This window comes from Xiphophorus couchianus, chromosome 22 (genome assembly GCF_001444195.1).
Source record: "Xiphophorus couchianus chromosome 22, X_couchianus-1.0, whole genome shotgun sequence".
NCBI lineage: Eukaryota > Metazoa > Chordata > Actinopteri > Cyprinodontiformes > Poeciliidae > Xiphophorus > Xiphophorus couchianus.
The window spans coordinates 16831340-16854139 of record NC_040249.1 but is presented as its reverse complement, the minus strand read 5'-3'; the positions used below and the strand labels follow the sequence as shown (position 1 = coordinate 16854139).

The 22800-nt window shown below is 37.4% G+C and overlaps 1 protein-coding gene across 2 annotated transcripts in view; it reads left to right on the top strand.

Moving 5' to 3' along the window:
- Nucleotides 1-22800, top strand: part of macrod2 (mono-ADP ribosylhydrolase 2) — a 476756-nt gene that overhangs the window by 344897 nt on the left and 109059 nt on the right. For both annotated transcript variants that reach the window (XM_028006473.1, XM_028006472.1), the window contains exons 7-8: nucleotides 5226-5256; nucleotides 18473-18546. In XM_028006473.1, the coding sequence (XP_027862274.1) occupies nucleotides 5226-5256; nucleotides 18473-18546 (105 nt within the window). The remainder of the gene's footprint in view (nucleotides 1-5225; nucleotides 5257-18472; nucleotides 18547-22800) is intronic.

Here is a 22800-nt window from a genome sequence, read left to right as displayed (position 1 = left end):
TGGTAAAAGTTAGTGAAAGTTTTAAATATTGTTAATATTTAGCAATTGACATCATTGAGTTGTTCCCTTTCACACCATATTGCTTACAGAGCCTTCAAGATTGTTCAAACATTGCTGTTTTGCAACAAATCTGCAGAACTCCATTCCTGTTGTAAAGGCAGTCTTGTCTCTTCTGTTCTTAGTAATTGGTACATAGGTTTTTGTTATTGCCACAGTATTATGTCAGGCATCCTATTCCTGTGTAAAGAATGTTATATCAGTGTCTGGTTTTGTCTAAATAGCAGTTTGCTTCACATAAACTTTCTGTTCCAGTCTTTTTGTTGAAGAATAAACAACATAAGTTTAATCAATTCACTATTTGCACGAGAACATGCAGGTGAAAGGTATTTTTTACAAAATGATGCACGCTGTTGAGCGTGCAATCTGTAATGGTAATTTTAATCATTAGGCTCAATTGTAGCAAAAACAGAAGATAGCAGGGACACTAAATCCAAAAGTGTTTTTTGTTTATTTTTGCTGATCATGATTAGGATCTGAAGCCTGAAGCTCTTTTTACAAGGCCCACTGTGGCTGTTGCCAGATTGAATTACATGCCCCTTATTGAGTATCTACCTCGGTTTATCTTGACTGCTTGTCAACAACATCCAATCTATGTGCAATTTGGAGGTGTGTGCTTCTCTACATTTCACAGTCTTTTTCCTCTGGGTGCAAAGTAGTACATGTTTCTTTGTGTAAGGGCCTAAACCATAAAATAGTTTTTATTATACATAATATTTGTAGATTGTTAAGCATTTCTCTGGACTCTGGTTGCACAACGTGAAGCGGTTTTATTTCACAGAGATAGATATTTTATTTTTAAGATTGTGGTACATAGGCTGGGTTTATGGGAATGAGAGACATTTGTTTTCTCAAATACTTTTGACTCCTACTGCATGTTTCAAAGTAATTTCAAGCTGAAGATTAGTTTATATATACTGTATATGTATATATATGAACATCTTTGCTCCTCAAAACTTTTTGTACATTTCTCTAGTTCTCTTCACTTCTATTAAAAACCAGGCCTTAAACAAAACAAGTACATGTATCAGATTGTGACAGCATCCCATTAAGTGATTACCTGATGCTTCTTCACGCCAGTAAAATCAATAGTTTTTAATGGATTAGCCAGCAGAGTAATAAAATAGATTTTAATTGATTATGCTGGTGGTTTGGCATTGCCTCAGTGTTTGATATGCCAGGAATTAGATGATGTCAGAGTAGACATTCAAGTTAAAGTGACTGACATTGTGGCTTTTCAACTGAAATAGGGTGACAGTTTTGGCAGCAAAGGCTTACTGAAGGAATTAGAAAGTGTCACTCATTTTAACTGATTGAAGTATTTATCGTGCTGCTTATTTTAATTTGATTATTCCAGGTGATCAGAAATCATAATCAAGCATTATTTGCTTTGTTCAACTTATCAGCAACTTAAAAGTTTCATTTTTTTCAATTACTTAATTAATTAATTTTTTTGCTTATTTTCCCTTTTTGCTCTTTTGTCCTGCCTGCCTCTTTGCTACAGGCAGAATTTAGCACTGGAGTAGAAACAGCCTCGCTCTTCCATGCTTCATCATCTGTGGTTTGTGTCAGACCCAGACAGTCATCAGGAAAGGTCAAAGCTTTGGTAAAAGATTTAAATCAGCCCAAAGAAGAAAAAATTACCCTGACAGACTGAGGCCAAAAACTGGTAAATAAGAAAGCAAGCAGAGACTCATTCCTCATCACTTAAATCAAGGACAAACAGGGTATTGTATTTCAAAGTGAGGGCTGTGTATGCCGTCTTAATATGATTGTATGATTATTTCAGAAAGCACACAAGGAACCCTGTTTCTATTCTCCCTCTCTTCAGATCTATTAATTGTGTTTTTCTCTCTGAAATGAGGTGATCTTGACATAGCTGCCAGCAGCAACATATTTCTAAATAAAACTTGACAGGGCTAGTATAGAAAAACAAACTGCTGGCTCACTTTTGGCAGTGGAAGAAATTGACATATGGGGTTGTTCTTTGATACAGCTCTGAGCTGTTTTGTATTCATTCAGTTGCTTGAGCTTCTAGTGGACCGTTTACCTTTTTCTTTTTTTATATATATTTATCTTCTTATTATATTAATACTCTTGCCACACCTTCTGATAAATGCAAGAACTGAAGCATGTATTCAGCTTGTTTTGAGGACAAAATAGGATCTTTGAAAAAAATTGTTAGTGTTTATTAACGTACTTAAAAAGATGAATGTGAAAAAGAGATGCACACAGCAAGCCCTATGCATCATAATATATTAGCTTACAGAAGTAAGGAATAATGAAACTATTTTAAGCTATAAAGCCATGCTTGAATAATATGTTTGCTGCAAAATGCGACAAAGCATGAACTATTACTAGGTGGTTACTTTTTATAATCTTTTTGGAAAAGACATCCATAAATATTTGTTGTGTTTTTGCTCTTTAGTTTATAAAAATAGTCATAGTTTAGCATATTTTCCTGTTTTTTGTGGATGTCTCTTTTGTTTTATAGTCACTTAAGATTAGGCATTTGCTAAATCGGAGTCCTGGTCTAGTAAGTGAAAAATATCAAGGCTATATATATGCTTGGAAACTCATTAGCTATAAAGAGCAGTAAAATAACACTAGATTTCATTAATATTACATATTCTACATTATTATTATGATTGTGTCCCACTTAATTCACTCACCAGTGATGTTGCAGACGCCACATTATCTGCTTTTCTTGAAACTCTTGGGTTTTCTTTTTCCAACTTTTATCTGACAACAATATGCTGATCCACATGGGTTCAGCATACATGGGTTTGACTAGGTTAAGAAAGCTACTGCGAAGTTCTGATGAAAAGTCACCTAATATGTGAGATTTAATTACTTTTAACATATATGTTTTTATGTCTGACTCGACTCAATTTAATACCTTGGCCCTACTGGCAAGGGTTTATATTTCCAACAGAAAGCCAAATGTACTTTATGAAACTAAAACTAGCACATGTACTTTATGTTTTGATGTCAAAAGCAGTTCTATCTAACTGTGTGCTGACAAAACTTACAAAGTTGGTCGACTTCCTCAAAATCTAATGTCTCGTGTTTCATTTGCTTTCTGTGTAAATCTGCTAGTAACAAAGCAATATTCTGGACTGGTGTTAAATCTTATGATTTAAATAGGAGCTCACAAGTCAGAATAAAACAAACATTTTTAGCCATGTCAAATCTAATTAATTCTTACAATTTTGTGTCTCTGAAGGATAGGCACACACTGTCAACAATGAACTGTGAACGGTTGAAATGTCATAGTCGAACATACCGACTATGGTAGTGTGGCGTAGAGTGTTAGTCCAGCTACTGCTCGTCATTGCAACTGTTTGCCAACGCTCAACTTCATCATTTTGGTGTTGCATATATAATAGTTTGATTTGAACACTGTTTCCCACCAAACAGCTTACTGGGTATGAGTCATAAAAACTTTTCTTCATGTAGACAACCACTTGAGGACGTGAGTATGTGGGAGCCTTTATTGTTCGTAAATAGAGCATCTGCTCTACTGCTATACATTGTAACCCTCCTCATTTAACTCTCATTGTATACATAGCAGCTTAGGCAGAGATGTTAACTGTTGCTGAAAAAGGAGAACAAGCAGCATGCTTTTGGACAACTTAGTGGCTTGCCATAGAATCTCCTATTTGTTGAGGAGTGAGAGAACAATTCATTTATTCAAGTCACTTTCCAGATGTCTCCAATAAGAAAGATAATTGAATACGACGCAGAGAGACCAGAGAATGGAGCAGCCAAAATTGTCTTTCTTTACAGTGAACATTATTTTTATTTAAATTTGTACAGATTCTTAGGCTGTACTGGTCTTTAATGAAAAGTAAATTGACAGAAAATAGGGTTGAGGGAAAAAGGGAAGACATGCCGTAAATGGCCTGAGACAGGGAATCAAACCCAGGACAACCGCTTCGAGGACTGTAGCCTCTGCAGATTTTACTAACCGAGGCACCCGATGCCCTGTGATTGTCATTTAATTGTTAAAAACACTTAGTTTATTTGGAAGAACTGCTTATATTAATATGCATGACCTATAATAGAGATATGCAAGCCAAGCTCACAAATAGGCCATTTTTAAAAAACTTTTTTTTTTTCAAAGCACAGCTGCATAGCTTGCTTTGAAACACATTGTGGGTGTTGCTGGCATAAAATCACAGACAGTGCGTCATTAACAGGAAACGGGAGTTAAATTTAATCAGACTCTGTTAGAGATAACTTTAAGACATTGTTATTGGAACCTGAGTATCAGACTGTTCTATGCATTTTTGTGAATATGTGTTTCTGCTGTTGAGTAGTTAAATGTTCTGTTGTTGATCCAGATGTAACTGGGGTTTATGTTAGGCACTGAAAAAAATACTTGGATCACAGTTGGCAGTTAAAACTCTCAGGTTTGCTATCTTGTCTACTCGGCCTAAATAAAGAAATGTAATAAATTTATGTATAAGTTTAGGCTGTAGGCAACAGACAGAATCAGGCCTTAGTTAGATATTCGTGTGTAACATGCGCTACTGTACATGTACCTATAAATTTACATGAGTGGGTTTCACTGTTCCCCTTTGGCAAAATAAGCTAACTACTGGTGTTATAGATACTGACTATTAATAGCCTCTGTCCCAAATGAAATATTAACAGACATCATCTTTAACACGCTGTGATCCTGACTTTTCTTCAAGTATATACAGTATTTGAACTATGTACTGTATATTATAGACTTCAGAAGACTGTTGTTTAAAAACAGCAACTGTACCTTGTGTAACTGTGTGTGCATTGTAAATGGGAGCTGCATCAGTATTCACATTATAGTTGTACATTAGCATTGCAGGGATTTATGCAATGAGTTCTGTAAATTGCTTCTCCTGGGACCAAACAGGTGAAGGCAAACAGAGGTAAACAGTCTCTATCCAAAGGTAAACATTGTGTGTCCCACAATGCCTGCAGTTTAATGCACATGTATAATGGGCAGGTACATAGTTCATAATGTCTAAATTCCTCTGCTGCAGATTTCAAACAGAAATTATACCGTTGTGTTTGGAATTAAAGATAAACATAGTCATGGCATCTTCTTCACAATCCTATTATAAACTGAAATGTGATTATTTTTTGGTTGCATATTAATTACTACTTTGTTCTTTTTTGCACAGGCCTTCCCATGCATTTCCACAGGCATCTATGGTAAGCTTTAAATGTTCCTCAAAATGATTTATTCTCTTTGCATGTTCTACATATATTTTTCTCACATAACTTTGCAAACATGCTTGTTTCAGTATAAATTATAGATATCATTTTAAACCAAATTTTTTAATCATATACAGGGAAAAGCAGTGTAGAAGAAGGTTAACAAAATAAAGGCACATGGCTTTTGTCCTCTCATGGGGCCAAAGCAAATTTGCTGGCAGGCATCCCTAGAAAAGAGTAAGTGTGCTCATTGCACTTAAACAAAGTCACTTGCAAAAAGTCACAGAAGAAAACTTTACAGCTGTTGGGATAAACTGAATTAGGAGTTCTTTGTCTTAACAAAGTTGGATAGAAGAAAATTAGTTGTTGCTGTTTAGTGAAATTTTTATTTCCCCTGTGGAAACGATTTTTTTTCCCCTTGTCATCATGCAGTTTATTATTTGCATTGGATTAGCATACAGCTTCAATACTATCAGCAGGAGCCAAATGTTTATGGATTAATTAACATGCTTATCTTCCTTGTCTGTAACTGACAATAAGTCAACTCTATTGTAGTTGAAGTAGACAGTGACAAATTCTGTAAAATTGAGGACAAGTTTGAAATAATAATAAAAAACAAAACAAGTTAGTCAGTCCAGAACAACATTTCTAAGCACAACAATGAGTAAAAAGACCCCAAAAAACTTGAAAAATTGAAGCATCTTAAATCCAATTCTTTAAAAATATATGAAGTCTTTGTTAAAAACACTGCAGTGCTAACAACAAATACGTTCATTTTCTTAAAGCTGGAATATGTTCATATTTCACCAAAGCTTGGTTTAATTTAGCAAGGCATCTTTCTCTACTGTAGCATAATGTGACGTTAAAATACAAATAATTATTGAAATCACAGTTGGCACAATTATTTAATTCCTCTATCTTTTTTAAATAGATAGAGAAATCTATCTATTTATTGAAACATCTATTGAATGTTTCATTAGATGCTACTGAAACATTCCTCATACTTTATTTATTAAGGTGATCAGAGTTTGTTAGAATTTTAGCAATTAATGAATTTCTCTGCGTTTCTCTGGGGTATAAAAGGGACGTGACACAGTCCAATTTCTTCAAGCCACTGGCAACAAGGCTGAACATTAACACAAGTTTGCCTTCCTCATACTCAGAGTGAGGAAAATAGCAAGAAGGAAAAAAATAAATAAATAAACAAAGAAAAGAACTACCAAACTCACTTTGAGAATTGCTGCAAGTCTCCATGACAGTTATTGTATAATATTTATATGGCAATGGGTTGTTTGGGAGGCATGCCATGATTTTTTTTTTTTTTTTTGGCCTACCATCAGAAAAAATAAGCATGCTGATTTTGCTCAAAACTAGGTAGAATTTCAGTTGAAACTGTGTCCTTTGGCCAAACAAAACTTAAATTGAACTTTTTAGCCACAAACACTTAATGTGGGTGAGGAGTGAAGAAAAGAATAAACATGTGGAAAACAAATAACTTACTCAACATGGTGATGGATTTATGATGTTATGGGCCTGTTTCTTTTTAAAAACCATAGTAAAGTGTGAGGTATCATTAATATTGAAATATTAGGAGATTTTAAATAAACACTGAAGAAAGGATGACTGTTGAGCCAAATTAGAAGTGGTTCATCTCTGGGTCATTTAACAAGACGGTGATCCAAATTATATGTCCAGAAGAGAGATTGTGCAAACAGCAATGGTCATATGCTGTTTCTGTCATGGCCTTTTTGTAAGCTTATGAAATATTAATTTGGAGCATATTTTTCCTGTAATTTTTGTGTGAGATAATGGTACTGTAAATATTTTTACAGGGAGTGGGAATGCAATAAATGTTATTTGTACTTCCAAACAATGCACTCCCTTTAATTTAAAGGACAAATTCTAATTAATAATATTAATTAATAAACGGGAACATTCAACCATGGAATTATCTATGTTGTAAAATAAAAAAAGCTATGCTTTCATATACAGATATGCACATGCATTATAATTCAGTTAAATGTGCAAAACTGGAATCACTCACAAAGGTCCCCCAGTAAAGGGGCCTGGGTCCACAGACAGACTACATCTGTTTATTTTCTCCTAATAGTCATTAAAAAAGATGCAATTTCCAACCAAAACCATCACCTTTCCTCCTTTATTAAATCGGCACTATAACTAACCAGCAGCTGTCACCGAGGGACACTGAATTACTAAACGCAGAGGAGCACTGATTACACAGCCTGACAGACTTTGGCAGTGCTCATTAAACCGGCTGAAACTTCCCTGAATGTTAATGGCTACAAAATGTTCATGCATCCTCATGCAGTGCTAAATTTTCTTATTAGTACAGACCAATGTGTGTTGGAAAACATACTTCTGAATTACCAGATGTTTATACCTATATTACCTTCAGAGTTAATACTTTCTTCAGTGTTTGGTTTTTTTATGTGTAATTTTTTTTTGTCGCACTGCACAACATACCTTTTTTTAGTTTTATTTATGAGCACATCTGAAAATGTTATTACTGAACACCTAAGGATATAATGACTTTATCTTTCTAGTTGCTTCTCTTTTTTTTGTTCTGTTTTTGTAATACAACTTTGGTGTTAGTGACAGATTCCATACATTGTACAACAGATCCTCATTAATTTTATCCAATGATGGATGTTATGAAATACCAACGAGTTGCTTACACACATTCTGCTGTGGGAACACAAAGGCTGTCCTAGAGCGTGCACGACAAAGAGAGCTGTAGTTTGCTGTGTATTCTGCTGCTGCTGACTAGGCCACAACTTATTGCTGTTTATTGTTGTACTATGTGCTGCTTCACCAGTGGGAGCCTGTCGTAGCACTCCACCAGGAGCGCCCTAACATCAAAGAATAGTGTCTGCAGAGCCAAGCATGCAGTAGTGGGGAGGAATTAAACAGCCTGTTCAATAAATAAACAGCTTAGCGCTTCCCATAACTGCATCTTCACAGAACAATACAGCTGATTAAGACTAAAGATCCTCACACAGCAGAGGGCAAATAGAGGAGGGACTTTGAAAGTAACTTGAGCATACGGCTTTGCAGCCTCTGTGATGTTGTTCTCTGACTCCTCGCTGTGCCCCCAGAGTGCTGCTGTGCTCTGAGAGAGGCCTTGCTCTCTTGTCAGGAGGTTTGACATTTTCTGTACATTTTAGATAACCTTTAAGGTCAGCTACCATTTCAGCAACATAAACAAAAGCTTTTTGGTGTGTGAGTCACATTTTCCTCATGTCTTTCCTTCTCTGTTCTTTTTTTATCTGTCTCTGTGGTATGCACATCTTTAGCTCTAAATCAAGTAACAAGTGATTTGGTTTGCCAACAATCCATTGAAATCTGCATTGTTTGACATTTAGAAGAAACCCTGTATATTAAATTGATGAGGCTTTGTGCTGTGTTTTTAAGAGTAAGTTCAAAGCTGTTTGAAGAAAAATAGCTTATCCAAAATGGCTGACTGTCTGTAATCGTAAGTCACATATTGTCACCAACAGCCAGTCTGTGGAAATGCGCACCTCTGATTGGACCTTTCACTTACAACGGTTCCTTTTTGCCAGATCACATTAATTTATCATTATGATATTATTATGTGGGGGTCTCATAAGAAGAGACAAATTAAAAACTTTATTAAGGAGAATGGATATATACAATAGTACATATTAACTGTAAAGTTCAATATTAATTGACAATGTGTCACAATTTCAATATGAACCTGCTTTTTAGTGGAATAGATTGATGAGCTATGTGGAACTAAAAATAGGTCTGTTTAAAAAAAAATGAATCTGATCATTATTGTCTGTTTAGCTAAGCTCTCATATTACAATCTCACTTGTGATTATTAGATCAGTACCTTTTAAGGTCTTCTCTCTTGGACGACCATCTTTCTAAGGAGAAACACAAACTGAACCGTAGGATCACTGATGATCAAAACTTACCTGATTGAATCAATTAAAGATTGACTACTCTTTCCAGATTTGGTTGTCTGGCACAATATCATTTGACCGACCACACAACTGTTGCCCAGAAACCTGACCATTTCTTAAGCTGAGAGAGACAGAGGTGAAGAACTGTTTACAAAAACAGTCAGAGATGTAAAATATTCTGTAAACGTGAGCCTTGCTACCAGGAAAAGTAATTGATTGCTAAGTTCATCCTCCTTCTAGGCTCTTAAACCACTAATGTCATCTTCTTTAGTGTTGGAATTGAACACCTTCAGAATTCGCTACACGCTTTCTCAGTTTCTCTGTCGTTGTTGCTCTCAATGTCACTTTTGTCTCGAGGCAAATTCACCCTGTCCTCTTTATCACACAGCAGTCTGGCCTTTGATTGGTAAAAATCTGTATATTAGCCATACATGGTAATTGGACTTAAGTTATTTACATACACCATGTTTGTGGTTATATTCACCATCAAACCGCTTTGCAATAGAGTCACATTGACCCAATTACACTCATAAATGTTCACGCATTCATACACTAATATGTAGATCAGTAGGTAATTTGGGTTTAATTGCCAAAACCCGGGGGACACATTGACATGTAGCTGGATGGAGATGAAATCAAACCCACAACCATTAAAATTCCAAGAGGAGGATTCTTATTATTGAGCCACACTCCAAGAAAACGTGTGTAATTTTTCTAAATTAAAATTTATAAATGCTATATTAATCCCCTTAAAATTACAGTAATCAAAATCTGATACCCACAAATTTCACAGTCCAGCTAAAGTCACGTCTGTTCAGTTTAAGTCTGCTTGCTATAATAATGGCTTGCTTCATATACATTGTTGAAATCACTGCTTAGTTGCTGTTAATATTAAACATCATGGATTGGATGTTTCTTCATTCCTTATTTCAACTTCCAAAGTTAGCAACCCTGCTGTCCTAGTTCTAGACTTGAATTGCAGCTGGAAGGCAAATTCATTTCCCCCCTTGTTGTGACAGAGAGAAATTAGGAACACGTTATTCAAGGCCTTTGTGTGATGAGGAAAAACAGATTTGTCAGAAAAGCTAATGCTAATTGACACTCTCCAACACGCCTCCATCTTCCAAAGGACTCCATCTCCACTGACAGATGACGGCAGTACAGGGAGTTTGGGTTGTAGTAAGGGAGCGCAGGTTGTACCTCAAACGCTCGGAAAGAAAAATGAGGGCTCACACTGCGCTGACAGTCCAATCCCTCAGTCCGGCCCATTAGCCACAACAGAATTTCTGCACAGATAGTGTGTCGGAGGTACCACCCATAAACAAACTGGTGCCCACCGTGGGCCACGAGGTCACCCAGCATGATAGAGGTTATTAAGTGCTGCTTCTGTTTGGACATCAATCACAGGTGTGCAAGTCGGGTTTAAATGGATTATTCCTTCCAAGGAGAAGACACCTCTCAATGTCTCCCTGCAAAAGAGCCAAGGGTCCAACTACCTCGACTTAGAGAGGTCATTTTCTCTTTTAGTGTCTCGTTCTTTTCTGTCCTTCGTCTAACGCATTCTCGTGACTATTTTTTTTTCCTTTACCCCTTTGTTTTTTCACATAAACTAGAAGCACAGTCATATCCACTTGTATAAAGTTCTATTTTAGGATCCAGCATAGACCAGTAGTTTCCAAAACGGTAGAGGAAAAAGAAAAAATCTTGACGCTATCACCATGACCTCAGAAAGATAGGAAAAAATTTGCCAAGATCATTTTTTGTTAACAATTTATGTTGATTTCACTTCCTCTTACATCATTTATTGTTTTGTCAAAAAAGTAAAAAGAACAAAACAACATGGACTATTTTCTTTTGTTTTTAAAAAACACTCAAGTAATAACAGCACTCCCCTCAGACAATAGAAATAAAGTTAATTGCTCTATAATGGATGCAACAAATTGTCCAATTCTGCACTTTGCAATTATATTGAGAACATGGGAGCACATTTCAACTACACTTTAAAGGTTCAGTGTAGCTCTGGTTAAAATTAAATTCAGTTTTGGTACAAATTTCATTAGTGAGTTGCTCATGTGATTTTATCATGGTTTGTTAGCTCAGTGCTCTCCACACTAAGCATTGAAAGGAATTACTGGCATAGAAAAATGTTTTTTACAAGTTGTTTTGTAATGCTCAGTAGAAACTTGGAGATCTATTTCTTGCAAGGTGAATCTGAAGCTAACTAACTACACTTAACCATATCAATTAGGCTGTCCTAGTAAATATATAAAGAAAAAAGCTTCATTTCAAATTTAAGTTGACTGTGTTGCTATAACACTGATTGAGAAACTTTTTTTTTTCCTTGCATTTTCTTTGATTTTGAAAATATAAAGCAATACTTTTGCATGCAAAGATTGCACAGTTTAACTTGTACCAGTTTTCATAAAGTAAAAGCAGTGAGAAGTGCTAATGATAATGAATGGTTTATTATGACACTTATGTTCCTAGATTGTACTTATTATAGAAAGTTAGATAAACCTACTGTAGAAATCTTAGCCTTGCAAGGATCACATCGGACACTAAAAGAGCATTTTCCAGCAGCCTTGTAATGACTCGTACACTTCAGGAGACGTCTGTTCAGATTAATGTTTGCATGGAGCTGACGATTGACGGGTAGGATGTGAACGCAAGGACATGAAGATTACGTGTACTGTTTGCCTGACAGATACCCTCTCAAGCATGCATTTATAACCCTATCAAAATAATCAGAGGTGCTCAGCGCAGCAGAGCTGCCACTCTACTTTGGACAAATATTTCCCTGTTTATGGCTAACCTTCCACCTTTGATGCATCTGTCTCCGTGACGGATCTGACGATTGTTGACAAAGGAGTTTCAGCACTGGCTGGTGCCTGTGGGAGATATGTGGTTGTAATCCACCCAAGCTCTACTGGTATGTCCACAGTGCTCCTCTGTCCAGATCAAAGGTGTTTCACAGCACAGTTTTTTTTTTCCTTTCGCCAGCATCATGCTCTGGCTTTCTTCATCCTTGTCTAGGATTAGGAGGGTGGCAGATATTCATGGCACCTTATCTCTTAACGTTGATGGCTTGCTGCTTGCTAGCCAGAGATGGCTTGGGAAAATGTACCCCTTCTCTTAAAGCCTAGGATTTACTATACGGAGCTTAGTCCAGCTGGGTTTGGGAATTTTAAGGTGCGTCGGAGCAATATGTGGTATCTGCGGGCAGCAGAGTGGTAACAGGAACTTTGTAGCCCATTTAATAGAGTCACACAGCTTGCATTGTACGAAACACTTACTTTGCTCCAACATTGTCATGGATGCAGACTGGCGACCTGTCCAGGGTGTACCCCGCCTCTCGCCCGGAACGTAGCTGGAGATGGGCACCAGCAACCCTCCCGACCCCATTAGGGACAAGGGTGAACAGAAAATGGATGGATGGATGGATTGTCATGGATGATAAGCCAAATGTAAAAGTACTGAGTAATCTCGGGTCAATAAATGCAGGCTTCTGCAAAGAGTGGTTTGTGCTTAACTCCTGCAGATCACACAGAGTTGAGAATGTTTTGAAAAAGTAAATTAGGGAGGTTCAGTTTTAGCATTTAGGACATTCTAGCCTTCACCTTTACGGAATATTTCCAAAGAAGGTCATAAACTGTTTTGCCACGGAGGCTACGTTTCCATCTTTCCACCTCTTTTTCTGCCTCTCTTCCTCATTCAGCAGTCTCCCATCTCTCTTTGTCTCTGTAACCTTCTGTGGGCTTCAAAGTCGGTCACGGCCCTGCTGTCGTGTTGCACTGCTGGTGTAAGAGCTGCTCCGGGCAGTTTGACACCCACGCTTCGGCGTATGGAGTCCTGGGGCGCTACTCCGTCCTCCACCCCGGGTCACCTCACCTCTCCTCTGGGCCCTGACGGGGTGACAACCCTACTTCCCAGCGTGCTTTCCACATGAACACGTAGCTCTGCTTCCCTCAACTAGAGCAGCCCGCAAAAGTGCTGCCTTCAATTACTGATTTCTCCTTCTCATTCAAACTACCATCAGTTAATCTGTGTTGTATTGTATCACACCTTAAATGGTTCATTCTGCCCTTCTGTCAGGACCTGGATTTTCAAAAGAGAGACTCGTCCTAAAATTGTCTTGAGGTTGTATTATGCATCTTACTGAAGACATATTCACTTACATTTAAAATAATTTATGAAAAATAACTGAGATATTTACATGATGCTGTGCTTGATTTTTGTGTTGTGATGCCATCAATTCACTCAGTCTGAAGACAAAAACTTTAAGCTCTTTAAACACTGTTTCTTGTTTTATATTTGTATAATTTAAGACTTTCTTTTCTGAGTCACTAATGGCAGGAAGGAAGATTTAATAAGCATGTTTAAACATAGAAGATTGGACAGAGATGTTTCTTTTTTGTTTTGAAAAACGTGTTTTAAATTAAAATTTTATATCTCTTTAACAGGAGTAAGACAAGATTATCTGCCTTATAAAACAACATTGAACCACACTACTTTAAATATATTTAATTAGCATTTAAATGTATTCCAAAACTAGCTAAAAGGACCTAATGGCACATTGGGAGTAGCTGCCTTCTACCTGTATGATATCAAATACCATGAATTTAATTTGGCATTTACATCTGTTTTAGCCTTTTTCAGTCTCCTATGCAAACATTCTCACAAAGTGCCTTCATAAAACATGGCACGTGCCATTGGATCCTTTTTCTCCGGATGCTGCTCTCTGCTGGGTGATAAAGTAGAGAAGACTTCAGCTGAAATAACACTGCACCACCTGAGCCCTCATCAGGGGCGCTGCACTGCACATTTCCCATCAGTGCACCTCACTAAGACAAATCTCTCCAAGCCAGCCATATTCCCAGCATAGTAGAGAGGCGAGCCAAATCGAGCAGAGACCCTGGAGGGCCCACCATCACTGTGGCTAATGCTAGCGCCTCACCACCTGACAGATTGGCTTCTCCTAAACGCCGCACACAGGAAACCCTAGAAAGGAGGTGGTTGAGGGCAAGAGATGTAAGAGCAGCACAGAATTTGTGCATTTTGTGTGCACTTCAGCATATAAAGGACTCGGCTCACTCAATCCTGTGCTGCACATCTTTCAGAAAGTGGATTGTGTCAGCAGTGCTGCTGGTGGTGACTGGACTCGGAAGCCCAGGAGTGGTGCTAGAGGTTGAGTTTTAAAGTACTTTATTGTATCCGTTCCTCTCAGTTTAAATATACTTAGCCAAGCTCAGAGAGGCAAAGAGAGAGGAGAGGAGAGGAGAGTAAAGTTTAAAGTAGCATGATGAGAGAAAGCTGCTGATCCACTCAAATTGGTGCTGTTAACTTTGTAACTTTGAGTTCCTCTGCCATGCCACTTGCAGCTCAACTGATACTTCTTTTCCTGCCAGATCTCATTTTATCATGTCTTTTCTGATCTTTGGTGTGAAGGTATTGGTTTAATGGTTTTCGTTTTTAAAATTAGGCCTCTGCTTCACTTCTTTCAACCCATTTTCCGTCCAGCTCTGCTATGATTAATAGGTGTAGTTGTCAAATCAATAGAGAATTTATAGAAACTGCTCTGAACGGATTGAATGCTCTTTGTACCTTTAGCTCATTTATGGTGATGTGGAGGAACTATTATTATGTTTTATTCTCCATTTTGCAAGAAGTTTACCAGCCCTTGTTCAGACTCAGGGGACAGAGGTAGATACTTAATTCTTTATTTACATTTTTTGTTCATTTGTTTATGTGCTTCTGACACTTCTTGTGTCTGTGCTAACTGAACAGCTGGTCCCATCTCCCCAAAACTACTTTCCTCAGCTTTCCTGTCTGCTGCACATCTGTTTGCCTATGTTACTTGATGTGCAAGTTGGGTGTCGGTACACCTGCACAGGTGTGGGAACAGCTTCTTAAAAGGAAGCATCAGCAGGAAAAAAAATTATGCCTCTAAAAAGGTTAAGTGTGCTTGAGATGTAGGAGAAGTCAGGTGACTAGAAGATTTTGGCATTCTGGATTAGCTTCTGAGCGCATGGCTCTTGGGGGTTCCTGTTAAAGGACAGGAGCCGTGAACAGACTTTCCACTGTCTGCAGATGCTGCAGAACAGAGCTGTAGGAGCAGGCTGGCAGTCACTGCTGGCTGGTATGCAGCTCACATCTTGCCTCACCCTGAGTTTGAACGGGAACTTGGCAGTATCTCAGCCCCCTCTACTCTCATCAGTGTAACTCGGCCACTCCTGTCAAGCTCAGAAAGAGGAGGAGAAAAACAGAGAAAAGGGGAGAGGCATCAACAGCAGTCACACAGGTGAAGATCTGTGTGACTGAATGAATCTGCATATGTTGTTTATTGACTATTTAAGCAGGTGATTATGAGAATTTTGGTAGTAGTTACTGAGCGACTCTGACAGGAGGAGTCACAGATAAACAAAAAAAATCAATAACTGTTCAGGTTAAGTCTTTACATCCTTTCAGTTTCCTCTACATCTGTATGAAAGGACAGGTTGATGTTCTTGTAAAGCTGTTTCATGGGTCACACACTGATGTCAATGACTGAACAAAATAAAAGAAAAAGTCTGCATTTGAAAATATGACCCGTGTGCTAACTAACAAGGTACAACTGTGACCAAGCCATGGGATCAGTTGATGCTGGTTGAAATTGAGGTGTTAACCTTTGTTGTCAGACTGTCTGCTACAACCTGTAGTTCTTTATGGGATTGAGGGTTTTAAACAGAGTCTTAAATCCTGTACTGGGTCACAGCGACTGAAGAAACATGCCATGCTTGTTTGTTGGCATCACATTTTGCACTGGACATATGTTGCTAACAGGATACTTGTAGAACAGCCGCTAACTACCTTATGGAATACAGCCGAAACTTAAAATATTTATTAAAAAACACAAGCAGCAGCATTAAGTCATGAATTTGGAATCTTGTATTGATGACAAAATAGTCAGAACTTTCAATATTGTTGTCTTAATGATTCCTAATGGGGTAAAGGTTTGGACTCATATAGAAATGTCTTCAGCTACTTGAGATCCACTTTTTTCTACTTTGAACTTAATGATTTCTGGCATTGTCATCTCATAATATGTCTGGAAATAAAATACATGTATACATGAAAAATGTGATCATTCTGTATTTTTGTGTAGACAGCTGACCTAATTTTTTTGGACTTCTAACGGTGCTGAACATGACCTGACCTACTGAAGCAACCTTAAATTATAAAACTGCCCCCACAAGCTTGAATGATGGGCTCAAGGCATCATGCATCACTTCCTCCACCTAGGTTCTTACCCCAATACACCCAATGCTGCAGGATCAGAGTTAATATAAAGTCATCCAAATGTAATACCTTTCTCCATAATTTAGGAGTTCAGTTATTATTCCTTGTGGAAAACTTAAATTTTGCTTTTTGACTATAAGCTTGATGTCAAGAAATTTTCTTCAGACCAGGCACTACACAGAGTTAAATTGTTACAAAATGGAATAAAAATTTGGATGTTGTCTGATCACTATTTTCTCTCCATCCTTCCCCTGGCAAGATGATTGTTAATCACTGTCTTTTCACATTTTTATTCAAGTATTGTACAATTCTTTACTATACTTTTGTAGTTTAAGTGTTTTCTTTGTCCCCATCTTTGATGTCCATCAATAATCTGACACATCTGGGATCATAATGAGAGGCTGGTGAAGTTGAAATCACTGAATGCAGAAATATAATATTAAACTCAGTTTAGTTTTATAGCTTCTCAAAACACTTTATAAGGTATTCACTTCCAGTTCATATCTGAGTAAATGTAACAGTTTAGTCAGAAATGCACTGAGGTTCACATGCAGTTCAGTCAAATTATGTTATTTAATCCCAAATAGGAAATACAAATTAAGAAAATTCTGCAGATTCTATCAATTTAACTATGCAGGAATTTCTTATCCTGAGCAAACATGGGGTGACACTGGGAGAAAAATAGTATCCTTTAACTGTGAGAAACCTCCAGAGTGGCCAGCTGTCATGAATGACTTGGAGCTAAGAGAAAAGGAAGCAGAGTCTAAATGAATGGTCCAAGAGCACTTTTTACGGGTAAGAGTATTTATCTACTGGCACCAACAGATCTGTCATTAGGGTACTTTCTGAGGAAGTAAAAATTAGTACTCATTGTTCATTGCACCAATGTCAGTGGCTACATCTGTAAGACACCCACCTAAATGAAAAATCCACTGGGAGAATAGAAAGTAAAACAAACATGGTATACATATTTGTTGGTAGCTGGAGCTTTCCACAAGGAGTAGCTTCTATGAAAAAAAACAGATTAATGGCTCAATGGCTGTGTCCAGGAAACACACAGTTATATACAGAATCACTAGACCAGCAGAACCTACTATGGAAAAAACTAAGAGCACAAAGCTGGAAGCTGGATGGCTCATTCCATGAAAGAGAGACAGCTAAACATATATAACCAGAAGAACCTTCCACAGACTGGAGAAGAATAGTAATTAGAAAGTTATTATTCTCTGTAGTAATTTTCCAATGGGAAGCATTAAGGTTTTTGTAAAGGTGATATACATATTTTTTTATTTGGCCAGGTAGTGTGTAGTTTACTTTAAAATTGGGACAACTGAGGAACTTCTCGGTAGCAATTTATCAGCTCTTTTGGTTCTGGCATATTTACTCTACCATAGTAGTAAAGCAGCCCCAGAGGATTTTTAAGTCAATATCTCGCTGTTGGAGTTAGGTCCTGTGAAGTTATCTACACTGGCAGTAAGTGATCTACAGATTAGTATCCAGCAGTCTTCCTTTTCCTGGTCTAATTAGAAAATAATCAAGGAACAGTTTTTCTTTAGACTGTTAACAAACTGTTACGGTTCCTCTGCTGACACAACTGTTAATATGATGGTTTGCTGCATTGTGCCTAGACTCCAGGTTCATGTTGGCAAACTGATAAAACAAAGGAATGGTGTGTATGATCACACATCAAAGTGTAATTTCCCCATAAAGATAAAACATTAATCAGTTCTGCTTGAGGTGGTAATGAGTGAGGGTGCGATTGTGTGCGTGTAGCTTGTATCCACACTTTGAAGACCCTGTAATATTGTCTGTCTGTGTTTTTACATCTCACTGATACGAGCAGGTTGCTTTTCATTGATTCAGGAGGAATTCTGCTGCTACCTGTGGAGATATCAGTTTTCTTTGTTTGCTTGCCTGTCTGATTTTTTATCTCTCATTTGACATCTGCATGCTGAATACAGCCGCTGTTTACACTGTTTTTGTCTCCTCAGGCTATCCCAATGAGCCTGCAGCGGACATCGCTCTGGGCACAGTAAAGAAGTGGATCGAAGAAAACTCTGATAAGGTATGACACATTGCAGGGTAAAAAGTAAATACCAGCTTAGAAGAAGTCATTGCCCTATTCCTATTTCACTTTCCTTAATTTTTGAATATAAATGATTGGTCCACAGCTGAATCACACAACCTCATTTGCTATGCATCTGTGTATATGACAGACGTCTTACCCACCTGGCAATTTGAGGTCTGCATGCATATCAAATCAAAAGCCAGTCTGAGACTAATCAGGCTTAAATGGTCTGTTGACTGTTGAATTGGTCTTTGCTGGGGAGTGCTATTAAACTCAGAATTACATAACTCATCAGCAGTAATAATCTTATTTACAGGGCTTTGCAACAGGATTTAAACCCCATGTATGTTTTCACATGTTGTCACAGCAAAACCATGAGCTCCAATGTATTTTATTGAAATTTGATCGATTAGACACAATAAAGCTAAATTTGTAAATTACTGGACTAATAGGACATTTTCACATCGCAGGTTAAACATTTCTCTGTGAAATGTTGGGATATGATTTTATCACCTTACTCTTCTTTAAACTTTTTTATAACTTTATCCCTGACATATCTGGTATGTTCCTGAGATTAAACTGGGATAAAACAGAAACTATGATCATTGCTCCTGACAGTCACAGTTCTGATATCAAGCAGAACCTGGGTGTATGTGGGCTTTGACTTTCTTGCCAAGCCTCGGAAACCTTGGTGTGATTTTCAACTCTAACTCTGAGATTCTTTTTTTTTTAAATATCAAAAACAGCTACTTTCAGTTAAGGAATATCTCCAAACCATGATTCTTCATGTCAAAAACTGAGATGGAGGTGATTATTCATGCATTTATCTCTTCTCCAGTGAAGCACCATAACAGTCTTTTTACCTGCTTAAAAAAAGTAGTGAACAGTGATTAGTGAGCACAGAACTCTGCTCCAAGGCTTTTAAACAAAACAAGAAAGAGACTTGCACAGTGTAGCCCCAGCTTACATTTCTGACCTTAAAAGTACTCCATAACACATCCCGAAACCTTAGATCAGCTAGTCACAGGTGACAGGTTTTTTTTTTTAAAGCTGTAGCTCCCAAGTTGGGGAACACGTTGCCACCTTCTTTACGCTGCATTGATTTGCTCCATTCTTTGAAAAAGCAGCTAAAGAAACTTTTATTTAGCAAAGATTTTTTTAGCAAGTACTAGACTGCAGATTTTTTGTTTCATGTTTTTATTTTGTCACATTTTTTGTCTGTGTGTGCCATTTATATTTTAACTTGTGAAGGTTTTTTGCCTTTTATCGTGTGCTATATACTGTACATAAAATTTACTTATTTACTAATATCTCTGGGGGCATTGAATACAAATGTATGTGCTCCAGTTGTAAGATTTTTATTGCTAAAAAAAAGAATGTATAATTTTCTTTCATTTCCTACTAATGTTCTATGCAGGATTCCAATTGAATACATTGAAGTTTGTGGTTGTGACTTAACAAAATGTGAAAATACAACAGCTTTAAATATAGTGTGTGGCATTATCTCTATCTATGCATTTGAAGCCTTGGTTCTTAAACGGTTCAGCCGTAGTATAGTTGTGTTTGCTAGAAAATAAATTGTGCAGTTATCATACTGCCTTGGCCGTGATGTCAGATTAGATCTGATTATCAAGAGAAAATGCTGTACTGTTAACATTGCATTTACCACAGTGCCAACACTTTTATATTTTATTATCTTGCAACATGTTTAGCACTAATTTACAGGGTTACACTTCAAGAGAAACCAATCTAAAGCTGGAAATAAATGCTATACAAACTGGTAGGAGTTTGAGACTTTTTCATCAGTATGTATTCTGGCTGTCAAATGGAGTTTAACAGGTTGAACAGCAATCATACATTTTTGTTTTATGATGCCAGAGCTTTGTCGAGTTGTCATGAGGCACTTTGAGTCTTTATGGAACATTTATCAGTCTGTGTGAGTGAGTGATGGTAACCTTCGGGGGTCATCTCTATTTACCGAAGAACTGTTTATATCTATCTGTCACAGCGGATTGAGGTGTTTTATAAAGCTTACAATTTGATGTGCTGCAGCATCCCTCAGCTGGGGTTATGAATGCTGTGAACAGGCAGCCAAATGATACAGAGTTGGTAGATTACTTTGCAGTTGATGAGCTGTTTGCCGCACTTGTTCTCTGCCAGATGATTCCTGTAACATGCAGTTGTGGAATCCATCAGCTCTCTGGCATCAAGTGTGTTTCATACAGCTTATTGCTGGCTGTAAATAAAAAGGTAATGTGGGAAGCTGACGTTTGTTGCTGTGTTGTTCCACATCTAAGATTGCCACTTGATCAAAGGACACAATATTGTATTGCTTTGACTTATGTGTATCTCTGCTTTGGGCAAAACATTTTACAATTCAAGTAGTGAGCGGGGTCTGCAGAGACCTGCCCAAACACGGTTTGTTAAAACTGTCTGGTTACACATGGTGAATACTTAACTCTAAGTAGACCAAGTAAGCTTTTAACAAGATCAGAGAGAATAAAGTGATGTACTTTACCCAAAAGTGCAGCAATATATTTCCTACACTGGATCAAATCACAGAGCAACATGAGTTACATCAGGAGTCATTGCTCCCATTTCCCCTTCATGCATTATTGCACAATGCTTTACAATTCCTGCTACATCCCAGGCCTTTTTTTCCCTAAGGAATGTTTTAAAAAAACTATTCCTTGTAGTAAATTTGAACTAAATGTATTTATATTAGTCTTCATAAAGTAAAATGAGTCCCATAATGTGTAAAAATTTGTCTGAAGAATAAATAACGTACCTTTTCGTTGAGGAAGACTTATTTCAAATAAAAGGAAACTTCTTAGAATCTAGAATTTGCATAGAGTTAAAGAAAATATAATCAACACTTTATTCTAATAAAATGGAAATATGGACAAAAGGATAAAATTAGTAATCAAGTTTAGTATCATCAAATATTATTCAGCTAATTAAATAATAGTGTTTTGATTGCTCAAAATACTTTTGTCTGAGTAAAAGTCAAATCTGCTATCAAACTGTTTCTTATCTTGCTGTGTAAAGGCATTTTAAAAACCTGCAATGTAGGACTGAGTGTGAGGTTGGAACATACAGTATTTTATGTTTTTGAAAAATGTGTGCCACATTTGATGTTCTCCTAGTTTAAATAGTGCATGTATGTTGAGCTCAGGGGTGTGGAGTTCAGTGTTCTGCCCATCAGGACTGAGTATGTTACTTCTAAGTATGTTTTTTCTGTTTTTAAGGATCAACTGTCTATCTTTTTAATGCTCCAAAGTGTTCAGATAAATATTACGTGAACTCATCAGAAAACAAGTTAAGCCATCAGTTCACTTTTAGTTTCAGGCCTCCTGATGTGATTTGATCTTCATTAGTGCAAATTAAAAGTTATCTGGCATAAAGTAAAGTTTAATGTTGAAACATTGTTGTGATTTTTGAGTTGCAGTTATGTCAATGGTGGAATTCAAGTTTTAAAACTTAACTTTTAAGTAAAAGGAAATCTTAAGAAAAACAATTTAGTGTATGTGTGATCAATCATCTTTTATTGCACAGGACAACAGCAATATTAGACAGAATTAAGCACCTTACTTGATCCGGATCAATAAGTAACTTGGCAGATAGGCAGACCTCACTCAGTCTCTTTGATTGGCTGATTGGGAATCTGTTTGGGACAGTTAAAGCGTTACTCTTGCAATTGTGGGATCCAACAATGGTGGTCTGTCTGGCACAGGTGCATATTGGATTTTTGGATCCCCACTTAGATCAAATAGTGCACATAAAAAAACTGGCTCGGCATAGTTGAAGGAGTCTTCACAGTGGAAAATGAACAAAGCCTTTCAGGACCTTCACTCAAAAATGGATGAAGGCATGGTGTGGACACAGAAATTTTACAAAAAAGTCTAACTTTGGCTGAAGTTAGGACAGCACAGTTGGTAGTCAGGGTGAGTAATTTTTTTCTGACTTTCCAGATCAGTAAATGGTGGACTACAATTCATTCCTCCTCTTTGGGAGGGTAATACAGTTAGGGTACATGAGGCAGTAAATGAATAAGTTGTTGTCTTTTTTTTCTCCCCTCCAGGGGGTCTTTTGTGGGCTCTAGTGTCCCTTATATGAAAGTAGGCTGACAGGAAAGGGGGAAGGAAAGGGGGGAAGACATGTGGCAAATATCGCAGGGGTCCGGGAATCGAACCTGCGATGGCCACGTCGAGGACTCAAGGCCTTGAAACGTGGGTCGCGCTATCCCCTACG